Source organism: Sinocyclocheilus anshuiensis, unplaced genomic scaffold (assembly GCF_001515605.1).
Source record: "Sinocyclocheilus anshuiensis isolate Anshui unplaced genomic scaffold, SAMN03320099.WGS_v1.1 scaffold776, whole genome shotgun sequence".
In the NCBI taxonomy this organism is placed as follows: Eukaryota; Metazoa; Chordata; class Actinopteri; order Cypriniformes; family Cyprinidae; genus Sinocyclocheilus; species Sinocyclocheilus anshuiensis.
Window position 1 is genome coordinate 1,502,326 of NW_015555808.1, and position 15,441 is coordinate 1,517,766.

The following is a 15,441-nucleotide window of genomic DNA, read 5'->3' on the forward strand; positions in this document are numbered from 1 at the left end:
TTTTTTTTTTACCTTCGATCTCTTTACTTAACGTTCAGGGCTGCGTTTCCCAAAAGCATCTTAAGCCTAAATCGATTGAAGAACCATTGTCATCATTTGGCTTACAATGCTTTTGGGAAACGCAGCCTTGAAGGGTTTTGTAAATAATAGCCTATACTGTAAATGCCCTACATGCCAATAAAACTTTGATTATGCTATATGACAGGAATTTTTACTGGAAGTGCAGTTTAGAGGATGAGTTTAACAATAACCCTATAAATACCCTAACCCTATAATTATAAATACTAGAATTATAAATGAATAATTTGCGTAGTTTCATTTGTAAATGAAAACACCACTCATTTATCATTAGTACACCACTCATTAGTACATACAGGTGTAAATGCAATCATAAAGTCAAAACTTTATTGGCATAATTGTCAGGCGTTTACAGTATTTGCAAAATATATGGTAGCATATACTATCAACTAGAAGTTGTTCCCTCAATAGGATCTCATGGCCACGACATATTATCACGTTCCCACGAATTAATATCTCGTGGCCACGACAAAACTAAACCAAAAAGACTCAAGCTTCATTTTTTTTAAACGTAACAGTTACAGTCATTTCTTAATCTATGCCAGGAGTCAGTGGCGTAACTTAGTAATGACGGGCCCCAGTGCAGGCTATTACAACGGGCCGTGAACACCTTTGGTTTTAATGAGAGAAAAAAAAAAACTACATGAGGGTGGATTAGAACCCAGAACCTCGGAAATGCGTGACAAAAGTTCAACCATTACACCGCTGCAACATTCATTCACTGCGAATTCATTTATTTATTTAGTACTGTGAAGCATCTCGGTACTAATTGTGTTTTATTATTAATACGTTTATTATTAATTTATATTAATATAGTCGCTTGCAATGTGGGCAGGGCCCGTGTGCGCTGCGGGCCCTCCCCCCCGCGGCACGGGCCCCAGTGCGGCTGCACTGCCTGTAGTTACGCTATAGCGCTGCTCTCTCTGGATCAGCGGCTGCGCAAAAGCAGGTTTAAATATTCCGATGTGATTGTGATTTCAAAGGTTTAATAGACATAGCAGAATCACCGTCATTTAGGAATAATATCGCGATCTTTTAATGATTAAACCTGCATACATAGGCTATATAAGGCTCATATGTATTTTTCTAGCCCATGTCATATTTGTACCAGACCTCAAAAGTAAAGTGAGCTTCCGCGACCCATCGAACCCATCGAACCACGTTCATCCGCGCAGAGGAGCAGAGCCGAAGCATGCCGTTTTATTTTTAACCGCTAGAGGGCCAAACGTTATATCGTGCAGCCTGAATAATCAAATCAAAAAAGGGTTTGCTCCTGAACACTTAAGAAACTTTGCACTGAGAATCAGCAAGTAGATGATTCAGTCCTGTGGCAAGTCATTACATTTTCTACAGTGTTCCCATTGATACTGTAGATAAAATATTATGCATCATAATGATTCAGCTACTTTTGGGCTAGACTCAGTGTTTGATGGACAGGGCTGAAACGATAAGGTAATGGGAGGGAATGCTTGTGCCATCAAAAAGTTCAGAGAACAGCTTCAGTGTCAGCAGCGTTCTGTAGCAAAATGTTCTTTCATCCCTATATAGCCTATCACCTCTTTCCACAGCACAACCCCTCTGTGCTCCTTAAAACACCCTACAGTCTTTGTACAGAATGAAATGTGGAACTCTGAAATATTGAAGCAAAATTGATCCCCGTTTTGCACAGTGGGTTTTCCGCACATCATCAATAGCTCTAAATGTTGTGGGACTTTACAGATTATGATATGACCTCCACATGCAGCTCAAAGCACAGTGCACATACAGTATCTCAGTAGTTTCAATTGATTTTTCCCCCTCCTTAACTCTTACTCCTTTAGATTCCCCCACTGGGTATCTCCTGAAGTGAGAACAAAGTGGTCTATGAGGCCATTTTTCCCCCTTTTCTGTTCCAAGAAAGGATTCACCGTCTTAACTCGATGCTTTAATTTAACTTCGTGGACTACAATAAATAAAACTAAAACTGAAATATAAGATAAAATAAAATATTTCAGCAAGCTGCCAAAGCTACATTTCTCATTTTGTATTATTTACTTTAACTTGATGGACTAAAACTGAACTAAAACTAAAGGGGGAAAAAAAAATAAATAAAACTGGAAAAATAAATACATAAAAAATAAAATATTTCAGGTAGTTGCTAAAGCTACATTTCTCTTTTTCATTATGTTTAACTTGATAGACTTAAATAAATAAATACATATTTCAGCTAATAACATCTCTCTCTCTCTCTTTAAGTTTAACTTGGACTAAAATTAATAAAACTAAAACTGAAATAAAAATGTATAAAATACATAGCAATTAAAAAAACAAACAAACATAAAAGTTGCACAGCACATGACTGTAAAACAAACGCTTTCAGCATTCACGAAAGAACAAAAGGCAGTGTGCAACTGGAACGTGATGCTGGAGCACATCACTACTGCTGTGAGGGAAATTCAGGGCTTCCGGTGTATGATTGATAGCGGTTTCTTTTTAAGTGGAAGACGGTCATCAGTGACAATGTCAAAGCTATAGTCTGTTGCTAGGCACAGTCGCTATGTGCTATATGACATGTTACTATACTTAGAAATGGCATAATAAAGCAAAGAAGTGAAGTAACAGAGAAGAGACGCAAAATAAAGAGTCATTGACACAGTCTGGATTTATTTACAGTCATTCTTTAAAAGTAACAGAAATAGAAAAGGCCTATCTGTTCAAAACTCAGCACTGAGCCCAATAAAAACAACCTGGAAAGCTGCTTAAAGCATCTACCATGAGTGTCATTTGTTTTAGAGTATCATAGTTGACCATTTAATTAACGAGGACGGTTAAGCTACTCTTACAGTATTGTCAAATATATATTTGTTATTTCGTTTGGACCATGTTGTACACTTCACAAGAATTTAAACTAATTTCTAAATCCATATTTTATATTTAGTTTTGGTTAGAGCATTGTCATGGTGACATCAGATACACTCCTGGGTAGAAGCATCATGCAAGATTTCCTGAACTTGAATGGTATTCATTTTCATTCAGGCTTCTTTCAGCTCATAATTATGATTTGATCAAATCTGACATTTAACACTGTCAAGTCTTGTTTTACATGTATTAATGCAGGGAAAATCTCATGTAAGCTTAGACTGTGCCTCGCAAGTATTGAGAACCAAAACATGTTTTTTAATTGAATTTATTTTTATTTATTTTTGCTATAACTTTGCCCTGTTTATTAAATATGATAAAGTCTAATCAAGCACCATGTTGAATCAGGATGTTTTTACAAATGTCTTGAAAGTATAGCAGTTAGACTGATGTAAGTCTCACTCATTTGGAATCTACCCCAAACTCCACCCAAAAATAATAAAAAAGTAAAATCAATTAAATTAATCCTTAAAATTGTTTTCATTAAGATGTTTAAGACTTTTAAGATATTTATATTTAATAATTTTTAAGGACCATTAAGGTCCTAAAAATAGGCCTTTTATGTGTGTGTGTGTATATATATATATATATATATATATATATATATACACAGTGCTGTGAAAAGGTTTTTGCCCCCTTCAATATAATATTTTAAGATCATAAATATGTTATGATTAATTATAAGACATTTAAGATATTTTGTAACATTACTGATATAACATTTCCTGCTGCTTCTTTCTCATTACCAATTTTTGTTTTGTTTTGTTTTTTTAAATTCCCAATATTCTTTATGGTCATTCTCATTAGACTCTCATTACTGTAATAATCTACTTTTGATATTGTTTTTGCATTACAGTAACGAGATTGTGACTTGTGCAATACAGTATTCTAATAAATAATATAATGTAAGATAAACTGTATAATAAATAATTCCCTTTATTACTAAAAAAAAGTTTTTTTTTCATAAAGCAAAAAGAATGTTATGTGAGACATACCCATACAGCTTTCCTTTCCTAGTGTCATCATTCTTATTAATTGCATTACCCATACAAACATCTATCGCTCCATATTGAGTCGGATGCAGAGCGATTTCAGCAATGGACTGCAGGGAATTATTTGCCAGTGAGGTCTGGAGAGTGGTGCGGCTAAAATATCTTTATTAATTATCAAAGCCACTTAGCTTTGCCAGTGCAGTTCACAAGGGGTTTGATTAAACACAGCTCAGTCAGACCCTCTGTTTATGTACAGCCGTTCTGGGTGAGAGCAGATTGCCATTTATTGGAATGTTAACAGGATGTAATTTTAGGCACTTTCTCTCCAAAAATTCGACACCAAACCGCATATATATGTCAACTCCACACAGTTACTAGAATCAGTTTAAGGGAAAAGATAATATACAGTGGAGAAACACATATTTCATCATCCATTATCTGTAGAGGAAGGGGAAAATGTGTTATTGAGCTGCGTTTTGGCATGGTAGTTTGACCAAAATGAAGACATTTCTCGCTTTCACGCATCATCCAAGGGCTACAATATGCACAGTATTTTAGGCAATTGAAAGTGCAGCATTCAAAGAAACTCTTTGTTGATATTCATTCACGAGGCAAGTTACAAAAGAAGCCATACAGCACAGCTAAATCAAGGGGAAACACCTGAATAGCTTCAGCATTTTGCGCAATTCTAACCTCGCGCTTAAATGTTGGGGAACAATTGCGCTAAGAAATCATTTAGAGACTCGTTATTCTTGGGCTCCTGTTACTACACAAAACAAAGCGTTCTAACCCGATTCGACTCTTCCTCACAACTCACCACTAGAAATACTGCATCTCTATCCCTACCCCCCTCAGTATGTACAGGAATATCGACAAGAAAGGCCCACTTACATGGCATAATAAATTATTAGTCTACTAGAAAAGAGTGAACACTGGCACACGTTAAAAAAAGGCTTAAAATAGAAAGAAGTTACAATTGGTTTTCTATCCGTTATTTTGTTAACAAGACTCAACACTGTCTTAAAAAACAACAATATTCACAAGTAACCTTTTGGAGCGACTGTTACCCGTTCCAAGGTCAGCCTATGTCTAGCTGAAAGATATTAAATACGCAACAGATTTGGACACCTCATGCAAACAAATACGGTTGATACCATGGTGACGTCGAACGGATAAAATCATAGTTTTTTTTGGACTTTCGTTTAACTCCAAAAAATATGAATCTCTTAGCAGCTACTGATTTCTTTATTTGTTTTTTTTTCTTTTTCGTAACTGTTCTTGGCACTTTCAAGACAAGTACATCCAGGAGAAAGAAGAAAAACTACTTGGGTTGCAATTAAACACCGACGGTCATTCCAATGCTTGGAATCGCCCTTTGTAAACACAACTGGAATAATGACTCTCCACTCAAGTCACCATTTGAAAGATTGTAGGAATAGATAACTAATATCATACTGACTATTTAATGAACATTCTTTAAGTATGGATGGTTTCCGTGAAAGTCAGTTGGAGACACTGACACTATATCCATTCGGTCCATTGCACGATTTCAAGTCTTTCTTATTGTAGATCATTGACTCAATCTGCTCCTCCGTTTTGCACTGCTAATGGCCACAATGATGAGAGTCTGCTGAGGGGTTTCTCCACACGAGGGCTCTCTCGTGCCTGACGGCAGCGCTCTGGAGGAGGAAGGGCTGGGCGTAGACAAAGAAAATCCACTTGGAGTCTTTGAGGTTAAAGTATCGGTTCTGTGTTCCTCCGACAGTCCGTAAGACACTATCATGTTAAGACATTTACGTAGAAAGACAAGTTCAAACATCAGTTCATCGTTTTGATTGGCTGATAAGGCAGTTATCCTTTTACTTTGACCTGTGAGAGAAGAAAACAAGTGTTAAAGACTGATCTCGAGACAGTATAAACAAATAAATCACAGTGCATGCTTTTAAGACTGACTGACTGCCTGCTTGATTAAGCTCAGCTGGGTGAAACAAAGCACTTAACATTAAAAATGTATGAATGCCACTGCATTAACTAACAAAATATCAAACCAAATGGCATTCCTATTAAGAAAAGACAGCACACGCAGAGGTGTCATGCAACCTTGTCTTTTGAGAGACACCAGTGGCACCAGTTTGTGCAAACTGACACCTATTGTAATGTGATTTAAAAAAAATAAAAAATAAACCAAGATCATTTGCAAACTGAATATGACAGCAAGTGATCATCATGCATTTATTTTGAGTGGCATGAGGTGTAGGACTCAACTAGACAAACCAGATTTAGACATAAATGATCCACACGACAGTCCATCAATTAACATCTTGTGAAGCGAAAAGCTGCATGTTTGTAAACAACAAATCCATTATTCACTTTTTTAACTTCAAACCATTGCTTTTGGCTAACATGAGTCCTCTAGCCATAACAATGCTCTCTTAAATCAAAATCTACTGAACATATTTGTTTAGAACTGTTTTTACTTGTAAATAGTTATTGATCTGTCCATATTTCTCTTCTGATTCAGATAAGACAATGTTTTCAGTGGAGAAAGCAATATTATGGATAGAGGACTTGTTTAAATTTAAAAAGCATTTTGATTGATTTGTTTATAACAAACATGCAGCTTTTTGCTTCACAAGATGTTAACTGATGGACTGAATTCGTGTGGATTACTGTGATGTTTTTATCAGCTGTTTGAACTCATTCTGACGGCACCCATTCACTGCAGAGGATCCACTGGAGAGCAAGTGATGTAATGCTGAATTTCTCCAAATCTGTTCTGATGAAGAAACAAACTCATCTACATCTTAGATTGCCTGAGAGTGAGTAAATGTTCATTTTTGGTGAACTATACCTTTAATTACAAACATACAAATGTTTATTTGAAAATCTCACTAAAGTAAAACATTTCTAAAACGACGATTCAAAACAAAGTTGGTTTTAAATGATAAAACACTAGATAATTAAGACTAGCTAATTCTGAGAAAACCTCTAGCATTAAATTTGTTTGCAGATAACATGAAAGTGTGATCTGTACGTTTAAATCTCCAAATACTTTTTAGGCCGCTGTACGCCTATGTGTGGGTTTTTTGCATTATGTTAAAGGGCTTCCGAGTGAGATCTATTAATTTCATTTAAGTTTTCTCATATCATCTTGCCCTTCTAACTAATTATTTGCTGTGACCTTTTCCACTTTTCATTATTCTATTTTTCTCCACACTCAATCTCAAAATGCACTAAACAACATGCACACAGAAGCATGTGGAGAAAAACCTCCTCCCTGAAATATCAAAATATGCCATCTGCTTATGAATGGACCTGCCATTCAAAGCACTCCAATGCATTATGGAAAAGTGAGAGTCTGACATTTACAAAGGCAAGAGACTCATGACGTGACAGAATGATTTAGTCAGCTGGCCATGTAATAAATACAAAACACTGGCTGACAGTGAATATTCAGTACAACTTCAACAAGACACTTTCTCTGAATAAGACCAGGGGAGCAGCCGTGGGTACAGACGGGGTGCGGCTCTTTAAGAGAATAATTCATTTTCTCTGTAGTCTTTCTCTGGATTCTGTGTAATCCTCATTAATCCCAGTTTTACAGCATCTGTTCCTAGAAGACGAGGATGGAGTTGCATAAAGCATTGTTACTTGTCCCTGATCTAAAGCCCATGTAATTGCACCTTTCTGCTGAGTGCATAGAGAATGGAGAGAGTGGCAGAGAATGGAAATGTGTATAAATATACAGTTTCCACAAAAAATATTAAGCAGCAATACAGCTTTCAACATTGATAATAATAAGAAATGTTTTCTGAGCAGCAAATCAGCAGAGAATGATTTCTGATGGATCATATGACACTGAAGACTGGAGTAATGACTGCTGAAATTCCAGCTTTGCCATCACAGGAATAAAAAAAAAAGGAATAAATACAAATTTCAAAATACAAAATGTATTTTAAATCGTAATAATATTTCACAATATTACTGTTTTTACTGTATTTTTGATCAAATAAATCAACATCAACATTAAAAACATCTTACTGCTACTAAACTAAATGGTAGTGTGTAGCTATAAACAACATGTTACCCTGATTTTTCTGAATTATACAAACTTTAACCAGGGATTTCTTAATGGGAATTCTTCAGGGACAAACTACGTCTGTATTATTGGTAAATCAACACAGTCCCTTGCTATTTGAATCCATATGGGGTATCCTTTCTGATCCCATTTCAGTCAGCTTTTTTTCCTGTGTCTGGACTGTGGCGCTGGGCAGCTCAGCTGTGTCCTTCCTTCCCTGGAGGATGGCGGGGAATGTTCCGGCTGCTATTTTGCCGTTGGTGTCACATGTGTGCCAAGACTGGTGACAGGCACATTTGGACCCCCGCCATATGTTTTCACATCAGTTGGGCTGATCTCACCCACAGGCCAAAAATGACTTTGGATGATGTCATAGGGTAAAGTACAGTTGAAGTTGTTTATTTTTACATGCATTTTATTTTTACATTTAATGTCTATGTATAAATATACATGTATATAAACACACACACACACACCCACACACACACACACACACACACACACACACACATATATATATAAACTCCCTCATCTTCCATTGGTTGGACAAACAGATAGTCACGCCACAAACTCACGTCATTGGTTGCACCATTGTTGCTATGCTGACTGTTTTAATGTTTTGATATTGCCTGCATGTACACTTTTAGGGAAATCAACCTATGAGTGGCTTACCTATAGCTGTCTATCCACATTAAGGGCAGTCACTGTCTTTAAGAGTAATTTTTGTGAATGGGCAGCAGGCTAGAATATTAGTCTTCAATATTCAATATTCAGTGACTCCCCAAACCCTGCCTTTATTGTAGTTTGGTCTTCCATCAAAGAGCTGTCTTCATATAGGTCATGGGCCTAAGCTTTGATAGCATTGCTGTCGCACCTCCTGGCATAATGGAGTGCATTGTGGACATAAAAGGCTGACTCTATAGAACACAATCACCAATAGATCAGTGTCAATAAGCCAAATCCTCTTAAATCTCCCAGTGATCACCCAGTCCCACCTCTGTGCATTCAACTACTTCCTCATAAACATTTAAGCAGCCAACATAGACTAAGCAAACAGATCACCTCCCCTAATATTGACCTAAGCTATTATCCCAGCCAGACTGACAATGATATTATTTCTTAGAGATGTTCCGCTAGAGATACTCCTCAGGGTTTTGTTTTGCTCCAGGTCTGTCATGAACCAGCTCTCATAAATCCACTCCGATGTATGTCCACTATGTCCAACAGAGAGTGTTGTGATACAAACACACTGACTCACTATAAGAGAGCACACGAGTCTAGAGACTACAGCTGCAGCACCAAATCTATATGGAAAATAGCTGATAATGAATTGAGTTATCAATTAGTTGTGTCACTATTACTTACATTTTGCTGCTATTTTCTAATCTGTACATTTTTAGAATTGAAATAAATGACTTTTGTTCAATTACATAAGAAATAAAATTATAATTTATACATTGGAAAAATAATTTTCTAATATGAAAATATAATAAAATCAATATCATTTTATCGTCAGCTTTCTATAACATGAAATAAAATTGTATTTGACATACTAAGTAAATAAATAAATACATAAATATTCTAAAATTATATAAATATATAAATATTCTGATAAGTATATGTTAAAGTCATCATTTTATTAATACATTTAAATAAATAAAATTAATAAAATATAATAAAAGTTATTAAATTTATCTGATACATAAATAATTACTATTACACATAAATAAATATAATAATTACATATAAATATTCTGATAATTGTTATAAATTCAAAATCATAATTTCATTGATAGATTTAAATAAAAAAATAAAAGTTAATACAATTATCTTACACATATAAATTATAATAATTATTATAAATAAATATAAATATTCTGATAATTATGTTATAAATTAAAAGTCATAATTTAATGAATAAATGTACATAAAAATAAAAGTCGATACATTTATCTGACAAATAAATAAATAATCAAAATAATTTGATAAATTTATAAACATGTTAGATACAGTTTACTAAGAAGAGCAATTATAGAGAGCTGAGGAAAAAAAAACAGTGGAATAAAATACAGTGCACCAGGGAAATTTACCCTGAGGCACCAATATATAATAAAACACTGCTAAAACTATAAGACAATGTTGCGCATTATGAATTAGTGTTAGTTTGATTTAAAACCATTCATGTTTGTTATACTTACATATACATTGGTTGTAGTTGCAAATGTGACGTCTTCTGTGGCCCTTGGTAACCGTACGAATCAAACCCTCCTATAAAGTCAACTAAAGAAATGAGAAAGGGAGAGAAAGAGGAAGATGGGGGACAAAAATAGATAATTTATTGTACTAAACTCTTTTTAAGGTTGTCGTTCATTCAAATAAGTACTTTTTGATTATGTATCCCATGCATGGGTGGGTCAGTGTGCTAATCATGAGTAGTGGATGATCAGCGGCCGGACCCTCTGTGAGACTGATATCTATGAAGGCCTTTTTGTGGCACGCTGCCTGTTGGATTATATGATAGGCTAACATAAAGCAAACTGACAGGATTAGACCCGGACCCCTCTGTGAGGGCCCACCAGCTGTTTCAGGCCCTGGAAGCCCAGAGTATCTGGGCTTTCCACAAAGACGCAAAGGTAATAAACTGTGCGATAAAGATCCGGGCTTTGGCAATCAGTTTCCTAGATCAGCGAACACAGGAGATAAGCTGTGGAATTAGCAGAGAGCTTCTCTCGTGCATCCCAAACAGAAGGAGAACGGAAAACTGGAACCATTATCATTCTGATGATAGATTTTCAGGGGGCATATACCTACAAATCCCCTAATCTATGTTGGTCTCACTGTGGAGTTAGACCTTTGTCCTGATCAGTGTTATCTGGGGACCCGCAGAGGTCAGTCTGAAAGCTTGTGCCAGCAGTTTAAACCAGAGTGCTCACATTTAGCAGGACACTGTTGGAATTTCCACTCTCAACATATATTGATATATGACATCATATCATGTAATTAATCAACAATATATTGGTTCCAGGCTATAATTTGATTGACAGTCCTAAAATATTTTATCAATTCAACTGACAAAATGATAAAGACAACAAAAGAAATAATAATAATGTGACACATCAACTCATACGCTATATGGATTGTTGAAGTTTTTGAGCGAAATGTTCAGATTGGTCTTAAACAGGCCATTAGAACCATCATTCACATTAAATAAAAAAATAATAAAAAAATTCAAATAAAAAAAAGTTTTTGAAATTGTAAATAAAACAAAAAAAGATTGAAGTATGTTTTACAAAAATATTAATTTTATTAAATATTAATCAAATTTTCACATTTAATCCAATGTGTTACTTGCCATTTATTTGTAACCGTGAAATTTACTAGCAATTTCTGAGAGAAAAAAACATATTTTCAGTGTAGGCTTTATTAAATTGTATGTCCAGACCCAAATGCTTTAACTCTTCACTTATAATTCATCACATTAATAATTGGTATGTGTCTTAAAACTTTTAAGGACTAAAACCAACTTTTCAACTGAAAAAATGAATATAGACTACATGTTCAAAAGTTTGGGATCGGTAAGATTTTTATGAAATAAATTTCTCATGCTCACCAAGGCTGCATTTATTTGATAAAAATAGAGTAATATTGCGAAATATTATTGCAATTTAACAGTATTCTATTTTAATATATTTTAAAATGTAATTTATTCCTGTGATGGCAAGGCCGAATATTCAGCATTATTACTCCAGTTTTCAGTGTCACATGATCCTTCAGAAATCATTCTAATATGTTGATTTGATGCTCAATTTTTTCTTATTACCATTTTTGTTCATTAAATTGTTCTTTGATTAATAGATCTAAAACATCTCTACTGTCACTTTTGATCAATTTAATGCATCCTTGCTGAATAAAAATGGAAAACACTGATCATATCAAAAATAAAATTACGTTGCGCCAAACATTCCCATCTGAATGTTCTTTACATAAATATGTCTGCAGGGGGTAAATGTTAAAATAGATTGCTTCTGGGCAGATACCATTGTGCTCTTAAACAGCTCTGAAAACATTTCCCCTTTCCAATGAAACAAATATCTCAAGTTGTTTTACTGCAGAAATTCTTCCTGGCTAGTCCTGCCAAGATAATGGGAAATGCTGGGATCACTGATCCAGTAATGAAGTAAAAAAAACAACAACAACAAAAAACATACAAGCACCATTGACTGTGGGCAAGCGGACAGATCGAGGGTCTGTGGGTTGCCTTGAGCTACAGCATTAGCATTCAAACCCATACAACAACTGTCCCTCGACCTCAACAAAACGGCTCAAATAGCTATTTATTCTGTTTTAAGAGACACATCCCAGAAAGGAGGCATTTCGCTGGCACCGGCGCTGCAGGGAATTAGGCTGAGATGGACGTTTTCTCCTTACAGCGTACATATAGCAAGGCTTTATGAGTTTTACAGTTTTGGCTTCACCCTTCCAAAAGCTTTTCCTCCGACAAAGGCATTTGTAAACCGCACGCGGCGTACAAAGACTATCAGCATGAGCTCCCACCTCCCTGCAACCACAAAGCCTGATTGCATATCCCCAAAGGAAAGCCTTAACCTAATTTCCTTGTTATAGATGCAAAAAGTGTTTCCCCGCAACTTGCGCGCACCAACACTTCCTAATTCTCTCTCTTGCTTTTCCATGCTCTCAGAGGCAGAATCATTTAAATACTGTCCTGTTTTTATATGGACCCTGTGCTTCTTGTACTATATTAATTAAAGCCGTAATGGCCAATATGGCGTCCCGGTTAGTGTTTCTACATGCCTCAGGGACCAAGCCATCAATATCGTTCACCTGCTTGGAGGATTCAGAGCTTCAACAATTATATTTCTCAGTGGAATTTTCCTCTGCCCACCCTTGGAACATCAACAGTACTGATATTCTCTCAACGGATGCTAATGTCACGGTGCAGTCGTGTACCATTCACGAGTGCTCTGGCAGTCACTCAAACTTAGGCTGCCCATGGACTGACTGGGAGAGACTTTCGAGAGGGATTTCCAATTACACAAATGTCCGAGAATCTCTCCTGATCACTGATTGAGACAATCAGAATCCCCATTCGACAACGGGAACGCCGCTGAATGATGTTTGAGGAAGTTAACCGATCAGTGTGGCGGCAGAAGTTTTTGCGGTGCAAAGCTTAGCTCAAAGCTTAGCTCAAGTAATGTATAATTTAATTTAATGTTACAAAATATTGCTATTTTAAAAAAAATGCTGTTCTTTTGAACTTCCTATTCATCTAAAAATCTTAAAAAAAAAGTATCACACTTTTTACAAAACATTAAGTGTTTTCAACATTGATAATAGTAAGAAATAATAATAAAAAATGATCATGCTCTAGCTTGGACCAACATCCCAGTGAACTCATGCATAAAAACCCATATAAACACAAATATTCTGCATTAATAGACCATCATGCTACACTGGATGTATTCTTCCACAGGGCTCCCTCTTCGTGATCTTAACATGTAGTGAAGGCACTCCGTTTAATGAGAGGCTGGCCCTCCAAATACGGCCATGCTTAATTACATTCAGAGTGAAGTTTAATGATTCTGATTACTCTGATGATGAACTGATAAAATGCAATGAAAATACAGGACAAAGAAGGGGGATGCCTAACTAATAAACAGCCACACAAACACACACTTTTACATGTATCTCTCTCACTGTCAGTCAATTTGAGTTGCTTGGTGATGAGAGAATGACGAGAACAGGGAAAATAAGGCTTGACTCTGCAAGAGAACAACAGTATTGATCTTGAATGCCAGTGTTAGGCTGCATATCCATCGTTATTGCAGCTATTCCTCAAAAGACTCTCCTAAGAAAAAGTTACAAGCATCTGATGGCAAAACACATTAAACGAATAGTGTGTCATGATCCATGTGATTTTCTGTAGAACACAAATGGGGAAATGTTGAACTATGTAGTGCCCACAGTTTTCAATATAATGAAAGTGAAACACCAAAAAAATCACCATAAAAAGTATCATAAAAGTGCTGCATATTATAGCTTTGTGTTTTCCTATGTGTGTTCAACAGAGGAAAGTAAGGCAAACAGGTTTGCATACATGATAGTGAGCAAATGACCCATGTGTCTCAGCATGGTAGTGGTGGTAAGTTTGATCGTCTGAGCACTGCAAATGGAACAATTTTCTCCTTGCTTTAAAACACTAGGCCACAGGTTGGTCGTTTGGGATCAATAAAAGCAATCTCTTAGATCCTGCAACATCTAAATTCAAATGTTTACAGGGGCATTCAAACTAGGCTAAAGATCTGCCGCCAAGAGCTATGTCTATGTCAGTACTTCATTACCACAGGAAACAAATATTCCCCATGTTAAAGCATATAAAAAATATAATAATAAAAACATTATGCATCTTTACATCTTTAGGTTGTAAACTAAAAACATGTCTAAATGTTGTCTTATTAGTTGCTTCTTTCAAACGACAATAAAAAAAAAAAATATATATATTAGCCGTGCATTTCCCTGAAAATAATTGCACACCTTAGAACTTTCAGATTCAAGCATTCAACAGCCACGTAGTATAAATATAAATAATATATTTAGATCTGATATGATAAATGTAATTTTAGATCTCATATCATTTTAGATTTCATACATATCTTTTAAGCATGCCTTATTTGAGTGTAAGCCAAACACTCATTAAAACATGAACAACAACACACTCATAACTGAATTATGAAGTATACTCACAGCTGTCCTCCTCTTCTGAAATGAGCTTCACAACATAACAGGCATAGATGAACCCAGCAAGCTGTGAAGAGAACAGAAAACAGCATTGATTAGAATAATCAACTCTACTAATCAATTTGCCTATATTAAGGTTAAGTGTAATAGATCTGGAAAAATAAAGTTTCCTAGCACTCTTTTGAGTGTGAGTGAGTGAGTGAAGTGACGTGTGGCCAAGTATGGTGACCCATACTCGGAATTTGTGCTCTGCATTTAACCCATCCAAGTGAGCACACACACAGTAGTGAACACACACACACAATGTAAACACATAAGTGGAAGAGAGCGCTGGTTATTCACTCCCCCCACTGACAATTCCTGCCGGACCTGAGACTCGAACCCGCAACCTTCGGGTTACAAGCCCGACTCTTTAACCTTCGTCTGTTAATATCACATGCACTTTTTTGTTTGTTGTCTTTTTTTGTTTGTTACTCAGACGTAGGCAGTGCGTTGCATGAGACAAAAAAGTAATATAGCCAAAACAACTGCATAGCCGCTCTTTAGTGTAGATGCATGTTGATTTTATCAGACGATGCCGCGATTATAAATGACTGACTCCTGGTTAACATGTATTAAAAGGGGTCGTGTTTAGTCCCT

The 15,441-nt window shown here is 35.8% G+C and overlaps 1 protein-coding gene across 2 annotated transcripts in view; it reads right to left on the bottom strand.

Moving 5' to 3' along the window:
- Positions 1-5,230: 5,230 nt before the first annotated feature.
- The window catches only part of nkain2 (sodium/potassium transporting ATPase interacting 2), a 162,622-nt gene continuing 152,411 nt past the window's right edge, over positions 5,231-15,441 (bottom strand). The window contains exons 5-7 of one of the 2 annotated variants that reach the window (XM_016469325.1): positions 14,809-14,869; positions 10,245-10,326; positions 5,231-5,837 (exon numbers count right to left, since the gene is read on the bottom strand). In XM_016469325.1, the coding sequence (XP_016324811.1) occupies positions 5,828-5,837; positions 10,245-10,326; positions 14,809-14,869 (153 nt within the window). In that variant the 3' untranslated portion in view covers positions 5,231-5,827. Of the gene's footprint in view, positions 5,838-10,240; positions 10,327-14,808; positions 14,870-15,441 lie in introns of those variants that run through there. The other variant, XM_016469326.1, reaches the window with a different exon arrangement.